Consider the following 26,793-nt stretch of genomic DNA (forward strand, 5'->3'; position numbering starts at 1 on the left):
ACTTCAGTCGTGTCTGACTCTGTGCGACCCCATGGACAGCAGCCCACCAGGCTCCCCTGTCCCTGGGATTCTCCAGGCAAGAACACTGGAGTGGGTTGCCATTTCCTTCTCCAGTGCATGAAAGTGAAAAGTGAAAGTGAAGTCGCTCAGTCGTGTCCAACTCCCAGCAACCCCATGGACTGCAGCCTACCAGGCTCCTCCATCCATGGGATTTTCCAGGCAAGAGTACTGGAGTGGGGTGCCATTGCCCTCTCCGCCCCTGTGCTGCACTCTACTGAAACTGCTCTGGCCAAGTTCACCAATGATCTCCAACTCAGTAAATCCAATAAATACTTCTCAGCTATAATCCCAATTGTTTGGCAGCATTTGACACTGCTCACCAAGACTTCCTTTTCACTTCTGTGACACTTCAGTGTTCCAATGTCCCTGGACATTAGTGCTCTACTTTGCATGCTCCTCCTTATAATCTCCTCTGCTGGGCCACTGAAAACAAATAACAGTAATAATATCAGCTACTTGCTCTACTGTAACTGTTAAATTCTTTTAATCCTCAAAATAATCCTAAATCTATTCTCCAACTACCGGCTAAAGTAATTTTTCTGCAAACCAAATCTGATCATGTCATTTCCTTGCTTAAAATCTAATGGCTTTCCCCAGCCCACAGCTTTTAAGGTCTTTCATGATCTGGCCCCTGCCTATCTCTCCAGCCCCACTTCTCACCATAGCCTCTCCCTTTATGACCCTCTCCTGCTTTTAGCTTCTCCAGAAAAAACTCCATGTCTCTGTATGTGTTATTCACACTGCCTGAAACACTTTTCCTCCACCTCTTAGCCTAACACTGATGGCTCTTTCAGGATTCAGTGACCATCCCCTTTCCTGGGAGCCCAGGGCGGGTGTATAGCATGGCGCTTATGAGACTGACACTGAAGCCAGGTTCCACCCTCAGCTCTGCCACTTCCTAGCCATGTAACTTTGGGCAAGCTATTCAACATTCTGGGACTTTATTTTCTTGTCTGTTGTGAGGGTTAAAGAAATCAGTACATGAAAGGTACCTTGTAGGCTCAGGGTGACCCCAGACCATGTTAAGATACCTTGCCAACTGTTTTCCAGAACTTCTTTATAATATCCTGTAATGCCAACTTCACTCCTGAGAATGTCTGTTGGTCCATCTACCTTGCTAGACTGTCAGTTCCGTAAGGGCAGGGGCAGTTGGACCTGATGCTGCTCCTATTTCTAGTGCCTGGTACACAGTAGGTGCTCACATTTGCTAAATCAATGACTATAAATGTAATGCCTATGGATATCCTAGAGATACATACTCTCCAGAAAATGGCCACCCCGAACATGGAAGCAAAGAGAGGATGGAATTTTTCACAATGAATACACAGCAGCCTCGCATTAAGGCTGAAAAGCAGGCACAAAGGCAACTTGGAAATTAGGAAAATATCTTTATTATTTCTGAAATGTTCCAATATTCAATGTAGAAACCATGATAGTGGCTTTTTCACAACTTCACAAATTATAGAAAAATGACTTTCCATCTTCTTTACAGAAATCTCCCCCCAAAATCAGGGCTCCATGATGGCTGACACTGGGCAGGAAGGAGGGGCAGAGAATATAGCAGGTAGAACCAGTGCTCTCAGAGCAGCCTGAGGCTTTTCCTGAGCATTTAAAGCTCAGGCTGAGTCCCAGAGACCTGTGGGCCCCGGGAGGGAGGGAGGTGTGGCCCCACACACCTGTGGCACCCTGAGGCCAGCCACTGCTTCAAAGGCCGGCCACCCCCAGAGGGCCTGCAGTGCGGCACTTGTGGCTGATGGGCCACGGTCAAGGCAGCTTCGTGAGAACGAGGGCAGGAGGCAGGCCTGCAGCTCAGATCTTTTTTCTCTAAAGCACGGCCAGGAAAGGCCGTGGGCACTGGCCAAATGGTGCTCTAGGTTTAGAAATTTCCCCTCTTAACTCACAAAAACAAGTTGTCAAATAGTTATTTTAAAAAAAATCAGAAAATAAACATTTGGTTCCATTTAGGCTGTAATCAGCAATTGGTAATTTTTAGAAAAAGACGACTTGAGTTGCTCATCGTTTTTATCAGGTCTCTGACTCCTTCCTTTCTCATCCGCAGTTGGGTGGAGGGGTTACTGCTGTAGCAGAGGACTGTTTGTTGATGTGAGAAAACTGTGAAAAGTGTTTTGCACTCGCATACAAAGGCTGATGGAATTCAAAATGATCCCACTGAGTTTTATGAGAAACAGGACTGTTCCTCTTGGGTGTCTCAAGTCAAAACAAGGCAACTGCCTAGTGATTTATAGTCCCCACTACACATTTTCTGCCTTCCAAGAAGGCGTTAGAGAAGGGCCGATGTCCACCAGAAGCAATTGTAAACACCCCACAGACAGCCTGGACACTTTGTTTTCAAATGCAGCAGGACTTTCTCCTTTGGCCCTGGCAAAAAAGCCAACTCCCTAAGACTGTTAGGAAGGAACAGATAGGAAATCTCCCCCAAAAGCTAAGAGGGGCCAGTGCCCTCTGTTGACCAGAGTGGCGGAGAACATCGTCAAAGGCAATTGATACATTTATGGCATATGAAAATTGTCCTGTGGTCCCCAAGTGGCCCCCAGGCTCGACCTGGCTGGATGGGGGGCACAGGAGTTACAGAACGAGTTATCATAAGGCACGTGATCGAGGCGGCCCCCACACCAGGCCCAGAAAGATTATCTCTTCGCACGATTCCAAAAGTGTTGGAAAGCTGAGGAGTTGATGACACTCACTGTGAGCAGCAGCAGCAGATACAGGGTGATCATGACCATAAACCAATGGCTGGAGACCCAGGAGAGCTGGCTGGAAGCCCTGCTTCAGCGGCGAGGGTGGGGTGGGGGAATGTTGGAACAAAGAGAAAAATATTTTTTTAAGGGTATGCAACAACTTCTGGCTCAGAGAAGATGAAATGATGAATTTCGTCCTCTGAGTGAGCCATGAAATGAAGCTTCATGTGTGCTCCTTTGCTCAAAAAATCTGGAGCTGTTTGCCCTGGCACTGACATGCCTTTCACCAGAACAATTTCTAAATGTACAAAGACAGCTATGCAATGAGCTCATCCTGATCTCCTTTTATAGCTCCTCTTGTACCTTTTATAACCAGTCTTTTCTTAAGCAAGACTATGGTATCTAGATAGATGACCTCGCTAAGGCAGATGACCAGATGGCGGCAGGTGGCAGGGTATTTAGCACAAGGCTTTTCACTTTCAGACATGCACAGATATCACTCTGAGCAGGGGAAATCCTCTCTGACCCACTGGGAGATGATCTAAGCCATCCAAATGTGCAGTACAGAGACACTGCAGGAAGGAGTGGGAAAGGAATGGAATTTTCAAGTAGAAAAAGCCAGATGATTTTAAACCACAGGATACTATCCCCCAAACTTAGGAACCCTGTACATATTTCCCAGATTTAAGGGGAGATGATTTTACTAGTTTATTGAATCCTGAAGCCACTGGTATAGACAAGCAGGAGTTGGGAGTATTAACAATAACCCTTTCCCTGTCTAACCTGCTTACCTGTTGCTCATCCCCATGAGAAACTCTACCAACAATGCAACAAAATCTCAAGTGACCCTCAACCCCAGAGAGCCCTGCCAAACCCCCAAATACACACTGCTGGAACAGCGTGAGGGATCACCACTCTCAGATTCTTATGGGCTAGGATGGCCTCATCTGCTATTGAATTCAACACTCTAATTTTAGAGATAAACATGAAGCATCTCAGGTCCAAAAAGGAGCAGGTGGTGGTTTGAGAGTCACTGTGGGAGGTGACTGAGCCGGACAGCACAGAATCAGAATTCCAGCTCAATCCTGGCCCCACCCTACCTCTCAGTTCAGCCCAGTCAGTGGATTTCAGCCTTGTGATCAGAGCCTAGGTGGCTAAGGGGCTTCATGGTTCGGCTTAATTCAGTCCTTCAAGTCATTTGTGTTAACAAAGCCATTCCTCACTAGAATATACAGTCCCCTAGGGCCAGGACCACATTTTATTCAACGTATTCCTCACTCCTTACCCCTTACATGAAGCAGAATGCTTTAGGTATTTTACACGTAGCTGAGGTTTAGGCTGAGGGAGAGGGGCCGCTGACAACCAGGAGCCCACACCTATGAACGCAGCCCTTGGCTGTCCTGGATTTCGTGCAGCAACCGTCCTTCTCACCTGTTGGGCTGCTTCTGCGAGTACACCAGCAGGTACTTCACGCGCAAAAGCTGGTTATTAGTGACCACAAAGTACTTTGGAGGGACGTCGCCCCCTTCACTGTGCTTGATTCTCGCTCTCCTGCGATCTATCTCCTTGGAATCTGAATAAGGAGAAAAAGCACAACTTTACAGGGGGAAATACAATAACAGAAGCAGACTATGAGTAGAGACGAGTCAAGCCTCCTGGTCCTGAGGGTGGAGAGGCCCCGGCAGACAGAGGAACGGCCTGTGTATGTACGGGAAGCAGGACTGAAAAACAGGAGAGTCTGACAGACAGACCACCAGGAAGAGGGAAAAGGGAATAGGAAAACAAAAAAAGATACAAGAGGGTAAAAAAGAAGAAGACTGAGTGGGGAAAGCAGAGGGAAGCAGCAGATTGCTGGCCACAACAAAAAAAATCATCTGGGGCTAGCAACAGGACTTGACCTGAAACAAGCCTTTTAACAGGCATTTTAAAGTAACCATTCTGGATTCGAGCTTCCTAGAACACTCATCTTCCACCCTTCGTACCATGACTTGTTTAAAAAAAACAAAAAACCTTTCCTTTTAGTAACATGAAAAAGCTGTATGAAAAAGAACCAAAAAAACAACAACCAAAAAAGCCCACGACAGGCCGAAGCTTCATGACAGCAGACATTACAAGGTCTTGTCCTGATGTTTAATGTCACGGTGTGCAGACTTCCTAAGAATTATACAAGCGAATATTCGTGCTGTCTGGTTTGGGAGAGTGGCGTCAGACCTGGGCCCGTTCCTCAGGATTCCAGTTGTTTTACATTAGGGGCCAGGAACAGTGTTCTCAATTCACCTTCTCTCAGTGGAACCAACAGGCCAGCTCTGGAGTCTAGAATGATAGTTCTGTGACTTCTCTGCCTTTCAGGACGAAACAGCAGGGGGCAGAGCTTTAAGGGACAGATCAGGAAAGCGGACTGAGGGGCCCACTGGTCATCAGCTCACTGGGGAGCCCAGGTTTACCCCCATGGCCTCAGTTGCCCCTCACATCCTCCTGGGGCTCCAGCACACACCAGAGCGGCCTGGAGGAACAGGGTGAGATGCATCATTAGCTTCAGTTTAGCAAATGTTTACTGAATGTCAAGTACGTACCAGGCTCCCTGCTGACACTAGGTGCCCAAGAGTGAATGAGACCCAGTTTCTGCCTTCAAGGAGCCTGTGCTCTGGCCTTGCATGTTCATTTTCCTCTTCTCTACCCCAGCTTTCCCTGAGCACTTGGACCCACCGTGACTGCCCCCTCCTCTGAGCTATCCCGTGGACGTAATCAGCACCCTCAGCTGGCACTACTGACCTACTGCCCTGTAGTAGATGATATCCTTTTCACCTTGTGTTCAGTCCTTAAGAAAACAGCTCACTCCCTGATAGCAGGCTCTATCCTACACTGCTCTGCACCCAGGCCATCCCTTGCCATGCAATGGGTATTCCACCCAACAGCTGGGCCAAAGGCAAAAGCCTGACACCCAGAGGCCTGGAGCCCAGGGCAGCGCCAAGTGCTTACTCACCCTTCTTCTTCGTTTGGCACTTGACGTCTGGATGGTCAATGACCTCACACACAGCCACGCAGCTAAGGATGGGGCCGAGGAGACTGTGCTGCCACCCGTGGCCATGGGGGCTGTAAATGAGGGCCAGGCTCAGGTCACTGGTGAGGTAGGTCCCTTCCCCAAACAAGGATGTCTGGAACAGTGGAGATCAGCAGAAAACAAACAGGGCTGGGTGAGTGCCGAGCGGGCGCAGCAAAACAAAACAGGTCTTTCTTCAGTAGAGTTGTTAACACAAAGCCTTCCAGCCTCTCCTTCCCCCAGCAAAAGACATAAGATCAAACAATCCCATGACACCATCACAGGGATATTACAAAACACATTCCTATCTGACCACAGTTTAACTGATGGTGGACGTGGCTGACTAACCTGGCAAGCTAGTAGTTCTAGTGCTTAAGGCTGAGTAAGAAAAACACAGGGGTTAAGAGCCCAAACGGATCCACGTTTGAACCCTGCCTACCCCTCTAACGAGATAGCAAGTAATATAAATTCCCTGGGCCTCAGTTTCTACACTACCAAGTGGTGATGATAATCTCTTCTTCACAAGGTCATAGGCAAGGGTTCAATGAGACGATGCATGTAAAGCGCCACACAGAATACCTGGCACGAGAGAGGGGCGGGTATTCCACCACAGGCTCCTGTGTCTCAGGCAATCAGTGATTCCTGCCACAAGGCTGGACTAAGCATGGTGACACTGACAGGCTTGCAGAAGCAAAGCCATGCCCCTGTGTGCAGGGAGAGGGCCGTCACACATCAGTGACTAGGGGCAGTGATCCGAGTCATTACTTGGAAAAGAATCTCTCAGACCAGACACTGGAAGCAAACAAGGCAGAACTATATGAGAAGCAGGGTTAAGTTTTGTGTTGGTGCAGACCAAGAAAAGGTCCAAAATTCTAGGAGGCAGATCGCTGGTGGTAGGTGCTAACTTGCTGTCCTCCACAAGGAAGCATGCCACGTAAAAGAGAAGGCTCTCAGGTGAAATACCTGCACGCTGAGGCCACAGCAGGCCTAGCAAACACATCCTTTGCTCATGTAGACATCAATAATCAATCACGATGCCAACTTAAAAATATCAATCATGGCACTCATACATACTGATTCAGACTCCTCAACACAACATTCCAAGTAACTGCTACCAGTGCATGGAATTTGACGTAAGCTGTCATTCAAATTCCATCTCTGGGCCTCAGTGTCAGTGTCTTAAGATGACTGAACGGCCTTACGCAGCTCAGTGAACATCCTCTACTTGAAAACTGAGAAACATCCCATTCAGTGGCACCAAGCTTCCACAATCTCAACCAATGAAGCGAAGCTTAGGGGAAACAAAACAAGCCTTCGCGTGGCCATTTTACAATGTCCCCATTATCTCAAAAGCTAGCACAGACCTCCAAGGAGGCAGTGTCTCTGATCTGACCCTGCAGCCACTTCTGCTTATGCCTCCCGTGTATACACAATTCCCTAGACTCAAGAACCACACACAGGGGAGCGCAACAGCAGGAAACTTGGGAGTATCTCTACCAAGGAGACACTCTTCGAGCTTCAGCTGGCAAGCAGGCTCCCTCAAGCAAGCCCCTCACTGAAAACCCAAACAGAGGCGGCCAGAAGAACATCCACTTCACGAAAGGGCTCTGATGAGATGCTTCTAAGCAGCAAACCCCTCAGCAAACCCCTCAACCAACCAAAGGCTTGGTTACAAGACTGGAATCAGCAGGCAACTTCTTCAGACATGCTCTAGTGTGAAGTGTAGGGCCCCTGGATTCCAGTAGCCTGGCCATAATAATAAGCTGAGAGCCAGAGTAAACAAGCCCGTCCTCCTCAACAAAACTCAACTGCGATAACCAGCTGCAGCAGTGTTGGAAAAGTCTCTCCTGCCTCGGAGCTGCGTCAGCTACAAATGAGCCCACGGCTCCTGGAGCCAGCCCCCAGACAAGGCCAATGCCGGCACAACTGAGGGAGAAGCTGCAGCCCTCCAACCACCCCCGCCAGTCCCTCTCCTTCAGCCTCTAAAAGAAGCCACTGCTTCCTTAGTGGGTAAGTACAGGACAGCCCTTTGCATATGTGAAGTGTTTCAGTCCTGTCAGGACACCAGAAGGTGGGGAACGGCATCCTACTTTACAGATGAGGACCCCGAGGCTCTGAGAGGTTAAGTAAATTTGCCCATTTAAAAAAAGGGAAGAAAGGGACTTCCCTCATGGTACAGTGGTTAGAGTCTGCCTGCCAATGAAGGGGACACATGTTTGATCCCTGGGCTGGGAAGATTCCACATGGCGTGGGGCAATCAAGCCTGCACACCCCAATGAAGAGTGGGCCCCGCCTGCCCCAGCTAGAGAAAGCCCATGTGCAGCAACGATGACCCAGCACAGGCCCCCCCCCCCCGAAAAAAGAGGTGCGGGGGAGCTCAAGGAGGGAGCTCCTCTCAATTTCCTCAATGACTGACTCTCGGAGGGTCCCTGAGGCAAGTACTTCTCAAACTTCAACATGCATATGAATCACCTGGGAGTCTACTAAATTGTGATTTCTCATATGATGGGGTCTGGATGGGCCTGAGATTCCATGTGTTCAACAAGCTCCCAGTGATGTGGTCCAGGGATCATGCTGGGAAGACCAGGCTGGCCATACAGTAGCATCACCTGGGGGGCTCTGGAAGCACACTGATGCCCAGGCCCCACCCCCAGAGATTCTGACTTAATTGGCTGGGGACATAGCCAGGCATCCAGACTCTTAATAGCTCCTCCAAGCGATTCATTTTAAATGCGCAGCCAAGACTGAGAACCATCTTTAAAGCGACACTTCTCAAACTTTCATCAGTAGAGGAATCCCCTGGAGACCTTGTTAAAATGCAGGTTCTGACTCAGGTCTGGTGGGCCAAGGATTCTGCATTTCACAGGCTCCTAGGTGAGGCTGCTGGTCAACAGACCACACTTTGAGGGGCAAGACCTTGGTGAACCACCCACCCCCACGCTCACCAGCTCTGGCCACCCCCGTCAGTGCCCCTGACGTCAGCAGCCTCGGGCCCCACCTTGTTCAGGTGGCAGTGCAGGCCATTGTGGATGATGGAATGGAAGTTCTCTAGGCGGCTCCCATGGAAGGCGTAGATGAGGTCGCGTTCTCCTTTGGTCTCGTAAAATTTGGCATTGGCTGGGTCGGAGTACTCGATTTCAAACAGGAAGTCCGGCACAGGGACAGGCGAGTGAGGGGTACCAGTCAGCTTTTGGATCTTTTCAAACTTGAAAACATGCAGGAAGTCGGAGTTTTATTTGGGAAGCTGGTAAAATGGCCTCCTAAAGCCTTGGGCTTAGCTCCTATGGGCTCTGCTCATGAGAACAACTGGTTTCACAGGAATAAAAACATCAGTTTATAAACAAGTTCAGAGCCTACAGCTCAAGACTGCTTTCCTCTAATGGTGTTTTCCCCTACAGTCAGTTAACTAAGAAGCATGAATTGTACCTTCTAACTAAAGATCACATCTAATTTTCATTACACTTTCACATTTATTTCCTGCATTCCATCTTTACAATACTATCAGGAGCTAGAAAGGTGTGATAAATTACAAAACTGGCCACAGATTTTTCCTCCCATCCCTGTCCATTCACCTTTCTGCAACGTGACTTTGCAGGTGGAATTCCACCAAGATTTCATAGGGAGATGGAATCAATTTCTCCACCCCTTAAATCTTCACTTCTCTTGGCTAATGGGACCTTGGTAAGCATACGGCAGAGACTTGAAAAGAGCTTCCCTTTCCCTTGTCTGCTGCTGGGAACCCTTCACAAGCCCTGCAAACCCTCTACAGGATGACAGCTTTGTAGAAGCAGGCACCAGCCACAGCAGCCTTCAGCTGGGATAGCTGAAGCCCCATACGCTTAAGTGAGGTTACCCTAGGACAGCCCCGCGTGAGCCAGCTCTGCTCAGGAGAACCACCCGACCAACCCAGAGAATCGTGAGAAGCAGTCTGTGTTGTTGCAAGCCAGTAGATTTTGGGGATGGTTTGTGATGCAGCAGAGGTCAACTGATATGCAAGGATGAACTCCTTCCTAAGGAGTAATAATGCTCTTCAGGGCAGAGACCGCATCATTTCTGTAATTTTCCAACAGTACATCCCAGACCAAAGTCAGTCTGTAGTAAAGTTTTCTCTGGGTTATGATTAAATGACAAAAATAAGGGCAATTTCACAGATATATTTACACTGATGTAAGGTTGCCATGAGCCCTTCTTTAAAAGAACTATCCTTTTAGCCGGAGGTCAGGGCCATCCTCCCTTTTTCATATTAAAATATCCTTTTGTAAAATGATATGCGGTAGACTAATGTCCTTACTTGGGCATGATAAATAAAAAGTTGATAATCCTGGATCCCAACACTTCATATTTTAATGGAATTTAACTGCTCTATAATCAAACATCAAGAAGCAATTGCTTATCTACTTTGCCTATAATACCCAACAGCCAGTAAACGCCTGATGAGGAAGGAGTAAATCTAAATTTAACAGATGACGAAAGTGAAACCCAAAGAACATAACCCAGGAGTTAGCAGCCCAGCCTGGACCTGAACACAGGTATCCTGACTTCCACTCCAGGATGTTGATGTTTTCTTACCACCCAACGTGGGTGGGGGATGTCCCTAGACACCAGAAACAGATACCAAATTCTAGGCCACGTAAGGAGGATTTTTGTCTTTAGCAGGAACTTATAAAATCAAATGCTTTTAAATTAAAAATTATTAAGTGAAGAATGGTATAGACAAACCCCTGTTACCACTTAGAGGTAAGAACACCAGATCAGCGATCTGTCAGTCTACACTTTGACCCTTGTCATCCCAGCCTGTCCCTGTAAGATCCTAGCCAGGCAAGGGAAGCCAAATTACAGAGTGTCTGCCCTGTGCCAGAAACTATACTTGGGGTGACACATTCTGCCATACCTCCCTTCTGAATTGTAAAATTCTCATTTTACAAATAGGGCACAGAAGACTAAATAATACGGGATCTGAACCCAGCCTGAGGATATCCACCACTTCAGTCTGCCTCGTTGCTTCCTGAGAGCGGGAATCTTTTAAGCTGTGGTCAAGGATCCCCCCCCCCCTTGTTAGAAATGTCTGGGGTGCTTGTGATAGCCAACATTTTCTGAGCCCTTAGCATGTGTCCTTAGGCATTATTCTAAGTGAGAAAATTCATTTAATTCCCAGAGCCAGTTCACTGATAGAAGTATACTATTATTATTCCCATTTTACAGAATGAAAACCCAGGTACCGAAATGCACCCAGTAACCTGCTCAGTGTCGCACAGCTAGTAAGGAGGGAGAACACAGCTTTGCCCTGCCAATATGCAAACTCCTGGGCCCCATTCTAGACACAGAATCAGAATCTCTGGGGATAGGGTCCAGGAATCTACATTTTCAACAAGCTGCCCAGGTCACACTGGTGCACAAAGAAGTCCCACAGCTCTCCAGGCCCAGGAATCTGTGATCCTATACACCAAAGTCTCACCTCTGACTTCCCTGCACTGTGGATTGTCAGGACCTTTGACGATAAAATCCAGCTCATCAGGTCCCAGGCCCATGGGTCTTTTTCTCCTGAGGACTGGAGAAGTTCTTTCAGGTTAGGTAACTTGCTGGCATCTGCAAGCTGAAGAGGAAAACTTCTGTTAGCAAGGATCCTGGGGAAAAATGATAGTAACCAGGTGCCCTCTAGTGGTAAGGCAGGCAACTTGCACTTCTTTCATGGTCCAAGAAATTTCTTAAGAGGGCAAAATGCCTTTCCAAATACTGCCCAACCCCTAACACTCTGAACACTGGAAGGTTATATGTAACTCAACTGGTACAAAACCTAACCTGAAGGGCTTCCCTAGTGGCTCAGTGATAAAGAATTCACCTGCCAATGTAGGAGATTTGGGTTCGATCCTTGGTCCGGAAGATACCAATGCCACTGAGCAACTAAGCCACAACCACCAAGCCTGTGCTCTAGAGCGGGGACCTGCAAATACTGCCTCACACAGCCTGGAGCCCGTGCTCCACGACAAGAAAAGTCACAGTAACGAGGAGCTCGAGCACCGCAACTAGAGAAAAGCCCATGCAGCACAGCCAAGAATAAAGAGATAAATAAAATTTTTAAAAAACTTAACCTGAGCAGATGTGAAGTTCATTTCATCGAATTATCTCATTTTGTGTTACTATTAACACAATGTCTTTTTCTGCAGGACTTTCAATACCGGATTATGGGATGCACCCTGCTGGAGATGTTACCAAATACACAGTATATACTGTGGGTAAAGGGTTAACAACGCCTTTTCCCTTCAGCATGAGTTAATTTCCTATCCACCTGTTCCCCTGGAGATCAGATAAAAGAAATATAGCAATTACATACATAACTAAGCAACACTGCTTATGGTAACTACAACCCAAATGGTAACTGCAGCTGGACTGGAAGAAACTGTGAGTGGGGAATCCATGGTTGGGGTTTCCCTGAGTGTGGTGACGTTTTGTGAGGACCCTGGTAGTTATGTTTATGATATTGTTACTAGAGGGGCCAGCCTCCGTGGAGCATGGGGCTTCATTAGACCAGAGCAGTTCCTGCAGTCACTCCATGTGAATCTCATCTCCTTAACACCTGAGTTGTCACACTTGAGGGCAAAGACCAGCTCCTGGACCTCTGTGTGGACCACAACAAGGACTTCTGCAGAAATGGAATGCCTGTTGTGAGTTGTGATCCATCCCAGAGCCTTCTGATATAAGCTAGTACCTGGTGTGTGAGGTGGACAATATTGCCTCTGTAAAATCAGGCAGAATCTGAATTTCACAACAGATTCAGTGCCAGGATTTCTGATAAGCGACTGGGGAACCTAGACTAGCAGAGAGGTATCTGTAGCTTTTGCTCAGAAATTAGAACTGACTAGAAGCCAAATCTCTCCAGAATGGGATTTAAAACACCACTGCAGACTGGTGCCACCTGTGAACATACTCCCTCCAAGCTTTGCTCACTCAGTCCCCTGAAATGCCCCTTCCCTCAACTCTACCAACCCAGGCAACCCCTCTCCTCCAAACCCCTAAAGCACTCAGCCCCAGTACTGTCTCTCCAAATTAGCCAGGACTCCCAAGACCAAGGACTGTCCTGTGTTTTCCAAGTTCTGTTTCCCTGGATGTAGAGGAAAGAAAAGATGGATCTCAGGTTCAATCCCTACTCCTTAGACCTGGCTCCGCCACTAGACCTGGCTGAGCCTCGATCTCCTCTCTAACATGCGAACCCCACTATCTCTCTCCACGTGGGTTGTCAGGAAGATCAAAGAAGGTAACAGAATCTCAGCGCCTGGTCTATACAGTGTATGTCCATTTCTTTTCTTCTAATTTGTATTTCTCCCTGGACAACACATACCTTTCCTAGGGATGTAGTTGGTACTTCATGAATACCAGCAGTTCTTTCCTCTGTTTCTAGCTCGTTCACAGTTGCAAACCTTGGGGGGTTTATTCCCTAACCCTGTAACATTTCAGAGTTGTTTTATTCCCATCTCTGTTTCTAAAGATGCAATCAACAGACTCAGGTTTCTGATAAAACTAAATCTGTATGCTTTGTGGGCCATCAGTGCGGATCCAATTTAAAAACAGGGATGTGTAGATGCTCCACAAGAATTGATGCTACACAGTAGGGAAGCAGAAAGAGAAATAATCATGACTTACAACTATTCACTGTCATAACAAAGAGGGGTACAAACTACAAAGGGGAACAAGAGAGACTCCTGTTGGGTAGGTGCTGGGAGAAGAGGGAGCGGTCAGAAAAGGCTTTGAAGGGGAGTGCTGTGTGACGGGCCTGACAGGCAAAGGCGCAAGCAGCACGGCAGTGCCGCCTGTAGTCAGGGGCATCGAGGGCAATAAGGGAAGTTAACCGCAAGCTCTTTTCCCGGGTGGCTCAGGTCCAAATCTGGGCCCACCCCTTACTAGTTGTATGACCTGGGGGAGTTAACTTCCTGTGTTTCAGTTTCCTCAAACATATAATTGGAATGAAATTAGCCACTTCTGAAGCTTCTGCCGAAGGTTAACCAAGTTAAACTAGTACTGTGCTTAGAGCAGTAAGAAGGCAGTAAGTTAGTGGGGCTGCCGAGAGTGTTGTCATCATTAACTGCAATGATGACAATTAATGATGTTCAGTGTGGCTACAGCTTAAGAGTGTGGCGGAAGCGTCACCAGGAGGAACAGGAGTGAGAAGATGACTTGAGATCAGCCTGTGAAGGACGCTGTACCCTCCTTGGGGACTCTTGACTTTTGCTCTGTAGGCAACATGGAGCCACTGAGGGTACCTGAAGATGCATTCCAAATGATACACCCTCAGGTACACCGTGGTCTCCACCGGCACGCTTTCCTACTCCTGGTCCACACCTGTTATGCCAGAGTCTTACCTCCCATTGGAATGACCATACCCATCGCTGCTCTCAGATCCCACCTGCGAGCCGCAGCCTTCGCCAACAGTCCAGCTCGAGTCATGGAGGCCTCACAAGAGACTGTCAGCTAGGCCAGGCCCCTTTCAGGGGTTCAGTCTGTGGACGTGGGAGAGACCCTCTCAACTCTGAGCTAGGCCCAGGCTTTTCCCACAGCTGCCTGCCCACACAGGGGAGCACTGCTGTCGCATTATTCCCATTTGCAACAACACAGACGGACTTGGAGGGCATTGTGCTAAGCGAAATAAGTCTGACAGAGAAAGACAAATGCTGTATGATACCACCTATATGTGGAATCAAAAAATAAAACTAGTAAATATAACAAAACAGACAAATACAGATATAGAGAACTAGTGGTTATCAGTGGGAGGAGCAAAGGGACGACGGGTAGGAAGGGGGTAGGGGGTTTCGAAGCACAAACTACTCTGTGAAAATAGACAAGCTGCAAGGACATACTCTGCAGTGAAGGAAAGAGTTAATATTTTATATTAACCACAAAGGGAGTATAACCTTTAACAATTATGAATCCCAGTGTTATGCACCTGAAACTTAATACTGTAAATCAAGAATACTTCAATAAAAGAAATTTTTTAATTTTAAAAGATATATATGTACATACATACAAACACACATAAAAATGAGGAAACTGAGGCTTGGAGAGTTCAAGTACCTTGCCTAGGGTCACACAGCTGTTCAGTGGCAAAGCAGAGACATGAAGTTCATTCTCCATGACGCTTTCCTACCAAATCAATGGAGAAATTTAGTAGTGGACTATTTTAGCCCAAAAGAGCAATTCTGCTGCTGCTGCTGCTGCTAAGTCGCTTCAGTCGTGTCCGACTCTGTGCGACCCCATAGACGGCAGCCCACCAGGCTCCCCTGTCCCTGGGATTCTCCAGGCAAGAACAGTGGAGTGGGTTGCCATTTCCTTCTCCAATGCATGAAAGTGAAAAGTGAAAGTGAAGTTGCTCAGTCGTGTCTTACTCCTAGCGACCCCATGGACTGCAGCCCACCAGGCTCCTCCGTCCATGGGATTCTCCAGGCAAGAGTACTGGAGTGGGGTGCCATTGCCTTCTCCGAGAGCAATTCTAGAACTTTAAGAGGCTGCTTAGGAAGCCCTAGGTATGTTTCCTGAATAACACAGCCAAGACAGCTAGCTACTGTCTACGCCTAAGCCCTGTCAAAGGGCTTAAGAAGAAAGATGCATGTCATGTGTGGTATGGGGGGGTGGGGTCGGGGGGGTGGGGTCAGGAAGACAAACTCTCCATCTAGACAAGAGTAAGGAACCACAGTTGGTGACATTAGAAGGCATTTATCAACAACTGGATTGAAGGGAAAGTGTTCAGGAGGAGGGCAGGCATTTATGGGGGCTGAGGGGAAGGCAGACGGAAGGGTTTTCAAAGCAAGTAGGGTGGGAGTGGAACCTTGAGTGAGGGTGTAAAATTCTGAGAGGAAGAGAATTCCCAGTGGGAAAGAGCATGGCAAAGAGGCAGAGAAGGGAACAGTGCCTCTCCCAAAAGATGGTCCAGGGCTCAAACGCCCTAAGGCCAGGCAGGTGATGAAAAAGAGAAAGAGGTTGTCTAGGAAAGAGCAGTGAGGACTGTGTTGCACTGGAGGCCTACCAAAGGGCCCAGCCACTGACCTCCAGCTGCTGTCTGCCTAAGGGCCACCTCTACCCAGGCTGTGGAGCCTCAGACATTTTTTTTTGCTTGTAAAAGAACAGATGAAAAACAAAACCTGTCATCCCACAGGCCATCTTTTTGCAGCCTCTGCTCTAAGGAATAAGGAAGGATTCAGTTGGAGAAGTGGCTGAAAGAGCCTGGGCAAGTCCTGAACATTGGACACTGCTAAGTGGTCAAAGGGGTCTGAGAAAGGAAGAGGTGGTCTGGGTGACTGAGAAGCCAAGAGCAGGGGACAAACAGAAAAGAGAGTGGACCAATGACCTTAGGAGGAGACAACTCAGTCTCCTTGCTTTGGTCAGGGTTGGGACGGGGGAGGGAGGGAGGGAGTTGGGAGGGGCACAGGACAGCTCGGCGGACACCTGGCAACACCCCAGATCAAACTCTCCTGGGACATGGCCCAAGACACTGTGTTTACAGAAGTTGCCACAGTTGATTCTTATCACCAGGAAAAGCAGGGATACTCAGGCTTAGATGTTAAGCAATGTTGTCCTAGAAAGGCCGGCAGCAGGAAAGAACACCTGAAGAAAAAAAAAAAACAACCTTGTCTACGAAGATGCCTGAGGCCATGATTACTAGCTGTGGGTGGAGGTGCTGGAAGGAAATGAACCAAAGGTACTGCCAAGGTCACCAGCCTCAGGGACCTGACAACAGAATGACACCTGGAAAAATGGGGTGGCCCACTGCCCTGAAGGCAGGAAAGATAAGACAGCACAGCTGCATACAGGTTCACCTTGCAAAAACCTAAGGTATAAAAACCTCCAGATGTTCAAGCTGGATTTAGAAAAGGCAAAGGAACCAGAGATCAAATTGCCAACGTCCATTGGATCATAGAAAAAGAAAGACAGTTCCAGAAAAACATCTACTTATGCTTTATTGACTACACCAAAGCCTTTGCCTGTGTGGATCACAACAAACTGGAAAATTCTTAAAGACACAGGAGTAACAGACAACCTTACCTGCCACATGAGAAATCTGTATGCAGGTAAGAAGCAACAGTTAGAACTGGACATGGAACTAGAGACTGTTTCCAAATCGGGAAAGTTCAGTTCAGTCACTCAGTCATCTCCATCTCTTTGCGACCCCAGGGACTGCAGCATGCCAGGCTTCCTTGTCCATCACCAACTCCCGGAGCTTGCTTCAACTCATGTCCATCGATGCCTCCAACCATCTCATCCTCTCTCATCCCCTTCTCCTCCTGCCTTCAATCTTTCCCAGCATCAGGGTCTTTTCTAATGAGTGACTTCTTCACATCAGGTGGCCAAAGTATTGGAGTTTCAGCTGTAGCATCAGTCCTTCCAATGAATATTCAGCACTGATCTCCTTTAGGATGGACTGGTTGGATCTCCTTGCAGTCCAAGTGACTCTCAAGAGTCTTCTCCAACACCACAGTTCAAAAACATCAATTCTTCAGTGCTCAGCTTTCTTTATGGTCTAACTCTCACATCCATACATGACTACTGGAAAAAACATAGCTTTGACTAGATGGACCTTTGCTGGCAAAGTAATGTCTTTGCTTTTTAATATGCTCTCTAGGTTGGTCATAGCCTTTCTTCCAAAGGGCAAGCATCTTTTAATTTCATGGCTGCAGTCACCACCTGCAGTGATTTTGGAGCCCCCCAAAATAAAGTCTGTCATGGTTTCCGTTGTTTCCCCAACTATTTGCCATGAAATGATGGGACTGAATGCCATGACCTTAATTTTCTGAACACTGAATTTTAAGCCAACTTTTTCACTCTCCTCTTTCATTTTCATCAAGAGGCTCTTTAGTTCTTCACTTTCTGCCATAAGGGTGGTGTCATCTGTGTATCTGAGGTTATTGACATTTCTCCTGGCAATCTTGATTCCAGCTTGTGCTTCATCCAGCCTGGCATTTCACATGATGTACTCAGCATGTTTAAGTTAAATAAGCAGGGTGACAGCATACAGCTTTGATGTATTCCTTTTCTTATTTGGAACCAGTCTCTTGTTCCAAGTCCAGTTCTAACTCCTGCTTCTTAACCTACATACAGATTTCTCAGGAGGCAGGTAAGGTGGTCTGGTATTCCCATCTCTTAAAGAAATTTCCAGTTTGTTGTGATCCACACAGTCAAAGGCTTTGGCGTAGTTAATAAAACAGAAGTTTTTCTGGAACTCTCTTGCTTTTTCAATGATCCAACAGATGTTGGCAATCTGATCTCTGGTTTCTCTGTTTTTTCTAAATGCAGCTTGAACATCCGGAAGTTCACAGTTCATGTACTGTTGAAGCCAGGCTTGAGAATTTTGAGCATTACTTTGCTCACGTGTGAGATGAGTGCAATTGTGCAGTAGTTTGAACATTCTTTGGCATTGCCTTTCTTTGGGAATAGAATGAAAACTGGCCTTTTCCAGTCCCATGGCCACTGCTGAGTTTTCCAAACTTGCTGGCATATTGAGTGCAGCACTTTCACAGCATCATCTTTCAGGATGTGAAACAGCTCAAGTGGAATTCCATCACCTCCACTAGCTTTGTTCATAGTGATGCTTCCTAGGGCCCACTTGACTTCTCGTTCCAGTATGTCTGGCTCTAGGTGAGTGATCACACCATCATGAATATCTGGGTCATGAAGATCTTTTTTGTGCAGTTCTTCTAAGTATTCTCGCCACCTCTTCTTAATATCTTCTGTTTCTGTTAGGTCCATACCATTTCTGTCCTTAATTGTGTCCATCTTTGCATGAAATGGTCCCTTGGTATCTCTAATTTTCTTGAAGAGATCTCTGGTCTTTCCCATCCTATTGTTTTCCTCTATTTCTTTGCATTGATCGCTGAGGAAGGCTTTCTTATCTCTCCTTGCTAGTCTTTGGGACTCTGCATTCAAATGAGTATATCTTTCCTTTTCTCCTTTGCCTTTACCTTCTCTTCTTTTCTCAGCTATTTGTAAGGCCGCCTAAGACAACCATTTTGCCTTTTTTGCATTTCTTTTTCTTGGGGATGGTCTTGATCACTGCCTCCTATACAATGTCATGAACCTCCAACCATAGTTCTCCAGGCAGAGACTATCAGATCTAATCTCTGGTATCTGTTTGTCATATCCACTGTATAATCATAAGGGATTTGATTCAGGTCATGCCTAAATGGTTTAGGCATGCCTAGTGGTTTTCCTTACTTTCTTCAATTTAAGTCTGAATTTTGCAATAAGGAGTTCATGATCTGAGTCACAGTCAGCTCCTGGTCTTGCTTTTGCTGACTGTATAGAGCTTCTCCACCTTTAACTGCAAAGAACATAATCAAACTGATTTCAGCATTGACCATCTGGTGATGTCCACATGTAGAATCTTCTCTTTTGTTGTTGGAAAAGGATGTTTGTTCTCTTGGCAAAACTGTTAGCCTTTGCCCTGCTTAATTTTGTACTCCAAGGTCAAATTTGCCTGTTACTCCAGGTAGCTCTTGAGTTCCTACTTTTGCATTCCGGTCTCCTGTAATGAAAAGGACATCTTTTTGGGGCATGAGTTCTAGAAGGTCTTGTCAGTCTTCATCGAAACATTCAACTTCACCTTCTTCAGCATTACTGGTTGGGGCATAGACTTGGATTGCTGTGATATTGAATGGTTTGCCTTGGAAACGAACACAGATCATTCTGTCATTTCTGAGATTGCCCCCAAGTACTGCATTTCGGACTCTTTAGTTGACTGTGAGGGCTACTCCATTTCTTCTAAGGGATTCCTGCCCGCAGTAGTAGATATAATGGTCATCTGAGTTAAATTCACCCATTCCAGTCCATTTTTGTTCACTGATTCCTAAAATGTCGATGTTCACTCTTGCCATCTCCTGTTTGACCACTTCCAATTTGCCTTGATTCATGGACCTGACATTCCAGGTTTCTATGCAATATTGCTCTTTACAGCATTGAACCTTGCTTCTATCACCAGTCACATCCCCAACTGGGCACTGTTTTTGCTCTGGCTCCATCCCTTCATTCTTTCTGGAGTTATTTCTCCACTCTTCTCCAGTAACATATTGGGCACCTACTGACCTGGGGAGTTCGTCTTTCAGTGTCCTATCTTTTTGCCTTTTCATACCATTCATGGGGTTCTCAAGGCAAGAATACTGAAGTGGTTTGACATTCCCTTCTCCAGTTGGGAAAGGAGTACATCAAGGTTGTACATTGTTACCCTGCTTATTTAACTTATATGTAGAGTACATCGTGCGAAATGCCAGGCTGGATGAAGCACGAGCTGGAATCAAAATTGTCAGGAGAAATGTCAATAACCTCAGATATACAGATTGACACTACCCTTATGGCAGAAAGCGAAGAAGAACTAAAGAGTCTCTTGATAAAAGTGAAAGAGGAGAGTGAAAAAGCTGGCTTAAAACTCAACATTCAAAAAACAGAGATCATGGCATTCAGTCCCATCATTTCATGGCAAATAGTTGGGGAAACAATGGAAACCATTACAGACTTTATTTTGGGGGGCTCCAAAATCACTGCAGATGGTGACTGCAGCCATGAAATTAAAAGATGCTTGCTCCTTGGAAGAAAAGCTATGACCAACATAGCATATTAAAACACAGAGACATTACTTCGCCAACAAAGGTCCATGTAGTCAAAGCTATGTTTTTTTCTAGTAGTCATGTATGGATGTGAGAGTTAGACCATAAAGAAAGCTGAGCACTGAAGAATTGATGTTTTTGAACTGTGGTGTTGGAGAAGACTCTTGAGAGTCACTTGGACTGCAAGGAGATCCAACCAGTCCATCCTAAAGGAGATCAGTCCTGAATATTCACTGGAAGGACTGATTCTGAAGCTGAAACTCCAATACTTTGGCCACCTGATGTGAAGAAGTCACTCATTAGAAAAGACCCTGATGCTGGGAAAGATTGAAGGCAGGAGAAGGGGATGAGAGAGGATGAGATGGTTGGATGGCATCACTGACTGGATGGACAAGAGTTTTAGCAAGCTTCGGGAGTTGATAATGGACAGGGAACCCTGGCATGCTGCAGGCCTGGGGTCAAAAAGAGTCAGACACGACTGAGTGACTAAATGAACTGAACTGAAGTTATGAAAATCCAGATTGACTAAAACAGATTAGGGTTGAGAGTCTACAAGAGTCCTCTTCATAAAAAGACTCATCACAGGGACCCTTTAAAACAGTGGTTTTCTACCCTAACCCCACACCAGCATCACCTGGAAGCTGGAGAGTTGTCTGCCTCCACCTCATATACTGATGAGCGGATGGTGACAGAGATGGTAACAGAATCTACATCATTGAGTTATTAGGAGGATTAAATGCATTACACACAGTCTTCCTGAAAACAGAAATAAAAAAATAATCTGAGATATTGAGAGGTTTACATTGAGATACCAAGTATGTACCTAAAGGACACTTATTGACCACACTGAATCTGTTTGCTACCATTTCCTCCACTACTCAGCATATGAGTGCCCATGAAATGATCAAATCAATTGCTAGAAAAAAATTTAAACTACATATTCTCTACAAATAAACAAAAAACACAATGCCTAGGTTCCACCTCAAACCAATTAAATCAGAATATCTACGCGGTGAGACCCAGATGTCAGTAGTTTCTGAAGCTTCTCAGGTAATTCCAATTCAAGCCAAGGTTGAGGCCCTATAAGGGGGAATGATCTTCCCAGTAAATGTTAATATTCAATTTCCAATCTGGAAATAAGCAACAAAAATCTTCCTTAGAAAGGTCTGTTAGCTGATGAGCCACAATTTCAGCTTTTGGAATTTACTTCAAGAAAATAACTAGAGATATAAGCAATGATTAATGTAATAGAAGGACCTTAGTTTGCTGACCAGGGATCAAACCCGTGCCCTTGGCAACAAAAGCATGGTGTCCTAACCACTGGACCCCAGGGGAATTCCCGTCACAGCATTATTTATAAGAGCAAATTTGTTAAAATTGTGTAGGAACCCAGACGAAGGACTCCTACCTGCTAGGAAGTGGAGGCACAGAATAACAGGAGGTTCCAGCTGTATCTGAAAGGATGAAGCAGAGTTTGCATGGACAGAGAGGGGGTGGCCTGGAGAGGGCAGGCATGCCCTGGGGCAGGGAAGAAGCTTATTCACATTTTAATCCAGACATTGAGGAGTCAGTTTGTCTAGACATTATAAACCAGACCTGAACCAACAGTCACTGGAGAAGTTTGGGCCCCCCAATAGGAGGTGGGAACAGTGTAGACTAGCTGCAGTGCTTCTCAGGCTTTACTAGGCACACAAACCCCCAGTGAAAGTCGCTCAGTCGTGTCTGACTGTTTGTGACCCCATGGACTATACAGTCCATGGAATTCTCCAGGCCAGAATACTGAAGTGGGTAGCCTTTCCCTTCTCCAGGGAATCTTCCCAATCTTCGACCAGGGATCGAACCCAGGTCTCCCACATTGCAGGTGGATTCTTTACCAGCTGAGCCACAAGAGAAGCCCACAAACACCCAGAAACACCCATGGATCTCCTTAAAATGCATATTTTGATTGGGTAGGTCTGGGGTGCAGCCCAACAAGCTGCATTTCTAACAAGCTCCAAAGTGATGCTGATTCTGCAGGCCCTCAACCACACTTTGGGTGGTAAGGGGCTGAAATTAATACAAAAGAGCCATCCCCGCCCACCTCCCACCCCCAGCAAGGGTCTGCAGGCTAATGGAGAACCAGGGCATGGTGTTTTCTAGGGGGAAAAACAGAACAAAAAACCTTACAGGTGTGACGCCAGAGACAAGATTCTGTGTCCGTGATTCAGGAATGTGAACTGTACAACCTGAAGTCTGAGGGGGCTGATGGTCAAGGCTATTGGACATTCCAAGAATGCTACAGATTCTCTGACCTGAAAAGAGCTTAGTCAACTCTTTTCCCAAGAAACAGAATGAAAACCCTCAGCCTGGGCAATCGGCACATACCCAGTGCGATTCCTCAAACATCTGGTAAGCACCTCCCAGGCCAGGCACTGGGAATACAAAGATCTAGTACAAAATCAAAAAGCTGACACTGACAGAAATGTTCTCAAAACAAGGCACTTGAGAGATGATTTGGAATTTGGGGGGCTATGAAATAATCAAACCCAGGTCTCCTATACTGCAGGCAGATTCTCTACCATCTGAGCCATCAGGGAAGCCCATGAAAGAACAGGCCAGAGCCATGCTAAGCCTCAGAGTGTGGCTCAGCAGGGGGCAGTCTCAGGAAGACAACTGTCAAGGAAGTAATTTAAGCCAGAGCTCTAATTTTTGGAAACTGCAACAAGTGTGTTACAGGTGTTAGGACACCTCATAGTGTAGAGAAAATTAATATTAAATGGCTGAAAATGATACACTGTTTCACACTACTTCCAAGTGCTTTTAGCCAAACAAATTAAAATGGGAGATGTTTTTCCAGCAGCTGTGACACAGGAGCTCAGTCGCTCTGAGGCACATAGGATCTTCCCTGATCAGGGATGGAAAATGGGAGACTTTTAAAAGCTACAAACCTTCCTTCTCCAAGTAACCACAAAATGATCCAGAAGGCCGAGTCCAGATCTGACTCCCTTTTAAAGGTTAACCTTTGAGTCAGAGAGATTCAGGTCCAGATGCCAAGTTCTCTGCACCTTTTCTTTAACTCATGTAACATGTGGCAAAACGAAACCTAAAGTGTGTTTATCTAAGAACATGCGCATGCCCCCAGAGGTCGTGCCAGGCCCTGCCTGGTGAGAGGTTTCTCCTCAGAAAGAGCTTCTGAAAGCTCTTTCTGCCTAAAAGAAAACCAAGAATCTGCATGGCCTGGGCTAACTTCCCTCACTCTGGGGCCCAATAAGGAATGGTAACAGGTTGGGATGGTAAGAATCTGCGTTTTTTCAGTGGCCCCTGAGAGAAAGAGTGTACTGTCTAAAAATGGCCCCCAAATGAGCCCCATGCACAAGACAGTCTATCCCTACAGAGGCGGCGGCTATTTGGGGCTACCCAAATTGTCAATGCTCTCCTAAGGAATTACCAGTATGGGAGGAAGCATACGCCTCAAATTGAGTGCACTAGTAGCTATGGAGAGGGATGTGGGACAGGGTGAGCTCCATCAGGGGCGCTTATACTTTATCACTTGGATTTTTTATAACAAGAATATAATCAAACATTACTTGTATAAGTAAAATGAATTTTTTAAAAAGCATGAACAAATCAATGCGTGAGCAACTCCAAAGATCCCTCTGCGTTTATCCCATATCCATCAAAGTAACCTGATTCTGTTCTAGCAGAAAGAGAACATGCTGAGCATTCTAGTCCATTTGGATGTTTCTTGGAAAAAAATAATAAAGCATATTGTGGGGCATCACCTCTGGTGAGTTTGGTCCCTCTGACCCCCAGTTTTTTCTCTCTCTACTCCTGAACAGATCCCCCTGTGACCCTGCCACCACAAGGGTCTTATACATCCTGGATGTCACTACTGCCCTCCCAGACCAAGGATAAAATCTACACATCTGGGCAGATCATGCCCAGCCCTGCTTGCCCTGATCTTTTCCTGTTCCCCACAAAAGTCACACGGAAGCACAGACTTGTCCTTCTTGGTGAGATCCTGGTATTCTGCCCATCCTGCTACTCCTCCTGGAATACCTCTTTCCTTCTCTCAGCAACTCCAAATCCTCCATGTCCCTGGGGACTCAGCATGGCGTTGTAACTGTTAGTGCTCTCTGATTCCAGCCCACTGCCAAGGTGTAGAGTCCTGCTCTGGGCTTCTGCGTTGTATACAGGGCTTACTCCATAGGATAACTGATCAGACTGTTAACCTCTCCTTTATTCTTTTAATTTTGTATCCTTAGCACCTGGCCCACAGCAGGAACTCAGTATATATCCACTGACAAAACTGAAGAAAGGTTCATTCCCCAACACTCTGATAGCACAAATGCACACAATTAAATATTTGAATTTGCAGAACAAACAGTGGGGGACGTCAGTCTGCTTGCCTCTTTCTCCAACCTCCCATTCCCTGTACCCTGAAACCCCTATGCACTGTGGTCCAGATCTGAAGCCCCCTCCACACAACCCTAGCCTAAGCTGCAGTGGACAAGGCAGGGGCCAGGAAGCTGGGCCGTTGTCCCTTGACCATCTGGGAGTGAAAACAAAAAGGGTCACCCAATACTGACCACCTCATCAGAGATAATTTTAAACATCTGTTGATTCTAATCATGATCAACATTCTGTAAAAATGGCTTGTAATATTAAGAGATTTTCTAATGTTGAACTAATTTCACATTTCTGGTAAAAACCCAACCTATTAATAAGTAATTATTCTTTTTAAATATTGCTAATTTTAGGATCCTAATAGATGATTTCTATATTTATACTCTTCAGTGACATTGGCCTATAATTTCCTTGTATCATTCTTATTAGATTTAGTATCAAGATTACACTATCCTATTTTTCTACTCTGGAAGAATTTGTGCAAGACTGCAATTACTTAGTTCCTCAGTGATTGGCAGAACTCACCAATGAAACCGGGGTAGGCCTGGAGTTTTTTCTGAGAGAAAACCTCCGAGTACAAACTCAATGTCTTTAAAGCCTATAGGCTTTTGATTTTGTATTTCTCACAGAAGCAAGTTTGGCAAGTTCGATTTTTCTAGGTAATTCCAAATATTTGGATTACAAAGATAACTAATATCTGGAAGGCTGACCCTGAGGTGAACTCTGCAAGAAATTAAGTGCCTCCTGAATCATCAGAGAAATAACAGCTTACATGTGCACTGGACATATGTTACAATTTATAAAAGTACTGGCCATATATTAGGTCATCTGAAGATGAGGTCCCGGTGGCTTTGATGACTTATGATGTCTCATTATTTGCAAAGGGATAGATAACTTCCTATTTAGCAGAATCAGCTGATTCACTAGGAAATGCTGTGGAGGCCTATGAAACTGTTGAATTCCTCACTTCATCTCTTGGGAGTGTCAATATCTAGGGTGTTGGGAGTGTTCTGAGCTCCTGGAAACAAACCTTCCCCAAGACCAGGCTGGGGGTGTTAAGTGCGGGGCTGGCACCTTCACGAAACACGGATTCCACACACAACGCGGCCCGAACGCAGTGTCGGGGACGACGGGGCACACTCACCAGGGCCTCGAAGTCCTTGCAGTCGTGGCGGGCATAGGACGCGGGGAAGGGCCGCAGCACTGAGTCGCGCTTGTAGCTCCGCAGGGCCGAGGCGAAGAAGCTGCAGCGCAGGTCGGCGGCCAGCACGTCACGGCCTGCCGCCTCCCTGACGGCCGCCCACCCCGCGGGCTGCATCCCGGGGCGCCGCGCGTTGTCCGGGGAGACGCGCCGAGGTGCGAGGGCGGGGGGTTGGGAGATAGGTAGGGCCAAGCCTGCGGTCAGCGCGGGGCTGGGCCCGCGGACAATGGGCTGGAGGGGGCCGGGGTCTCTCGGCCGGGGACGAGCTAGGCGGAGAGAGGAGATGACAGGGTGAGAACGTGCTGACGAGTGTCTTCTGCGGGGGGCCGAGCCACTCGCCGCCCAGGGAGACGGACGGGTGAGGAGAGGGACCCGGCCGGGACCGCGGGCCAGCGCGAGGGGTGGGCCGAGGGATAATGGGGCCGGCCGGACGGGGATCCCGGACCTGGGGGAGGGGCTATGACATGGGTGAGACGACAGCGTCCCGACACGTGTCCTCTGAAGCGGCCTAGGGTGGGGGCACCCCCGGAGGGGACCGCGGCCCGATCCCGCTCCCTACGCCGGGAGAAGCTGCGGCGCGGCCCGGGCCTTCCTGTCCCGCCTTCGACCGGCGCCGCCGCAAGCCCCGGCGTTCGCCTGGCTGCCCTCGGCGTTGCCTGCGTTCCGCCAGCTGTAGGTGTCCGTTTGCCGCGCGGCGCCCCTCAGAAGGACTCCAGCGCCCCCCTGAACGCAGGGGCCTATCTGTCTTCCCAGCCGAGCCTCGGGCGCGGCCTGGCGCTCCGCCCCGCCCAGCGAGGGCCCGCCCCTTCCCGCGTCCGCCTCCGCCCA

At 47.2% G+C, this 26,793-nt stretch overlaps 1 protein-coding gene across 2 annotated transcripts; it reads right to left on the minus strand.

Moving 5' to 3' along the window:
• Positions 1 to 1,428: 1,428 nt before the first annotated feature.
• PARP16 (poly(ADP-ribose) polymerase family member 16) lies at positions 1,429 to 26,793 on the minus strand. 2 transcript variants are annotated; one of them, XM_027552994.1, is made up of 6 exons: positions 25,909 to 26,793; positions 11,255 to 11,392; positions 8,798 to 9,004; positions 5,743 to 5,914; positions 4,191 to 4,332; positions 1,429 to 2,844 (listed from the first exon to the last, which is right to left on the minus strand). In XM_027552994.1, exons 1-6 carry the CDS (start codon positions 26,080 to 26,082, stop codon positions 2,709 to 2,711), a joined length of 969 nt encoding a protein of 322 aa, XP_027408795.1. In that variant the 5' UTR covers positions 26,083 to 26,793; the 3' UTR covers positions 1,429 to 2,708. The 2 variants fall into 2 exon arrangements, with proteins under 2 accessions (XP_027408795.1, XP_027408794.1); XM_027552993.1 differs by having other exon boundaries at positions 1,429 to 2,847; positions 25,909 to 26,749.

This window comes from Bos indicus x Bos taurus, chromosome 10, assembly GCF_003369695.1.
Source record: "Bos indicus x Bos taurus breed Angus x Brahman F1 hybrid chromosome 10, Bos_hybrid_MaternalHap_v2.0, whole genome shotgun sequence".
Taxonomy (NCBI): domain Eukaryota; kingdom Metazoa; phylum Chordata; class Mammalia; order Artiodactyla; family Bovidae; genus Bos; species Bos indicus x Bos taurus.

Bases quoted from the DNA above. Each gene is read 5' to 3' on its own strand.
- PARP16 (XM_027552993.1), bottom strand. From the start codon at position 26,082: ATGCAGCCCGCGGGGTGGGCGGCCGTCAGGGAGGCGGCAGGCCGTGAC. The intron at 5,915-8,797 runs GTGGGGCCCGAG...CCACTGTTCCAG, and splicing joins TGCACTGCCACCTGAACAAG to ACATCCTTGTTTGGGGAAGG. The intron at 4,333-5,742 runs GTGAGTAAGCAC...CTCCTTATTCAG, and splicing joins GTGCCAAACGAAGAAGAAGG to ATTCCAAGGAGATAGATCGC.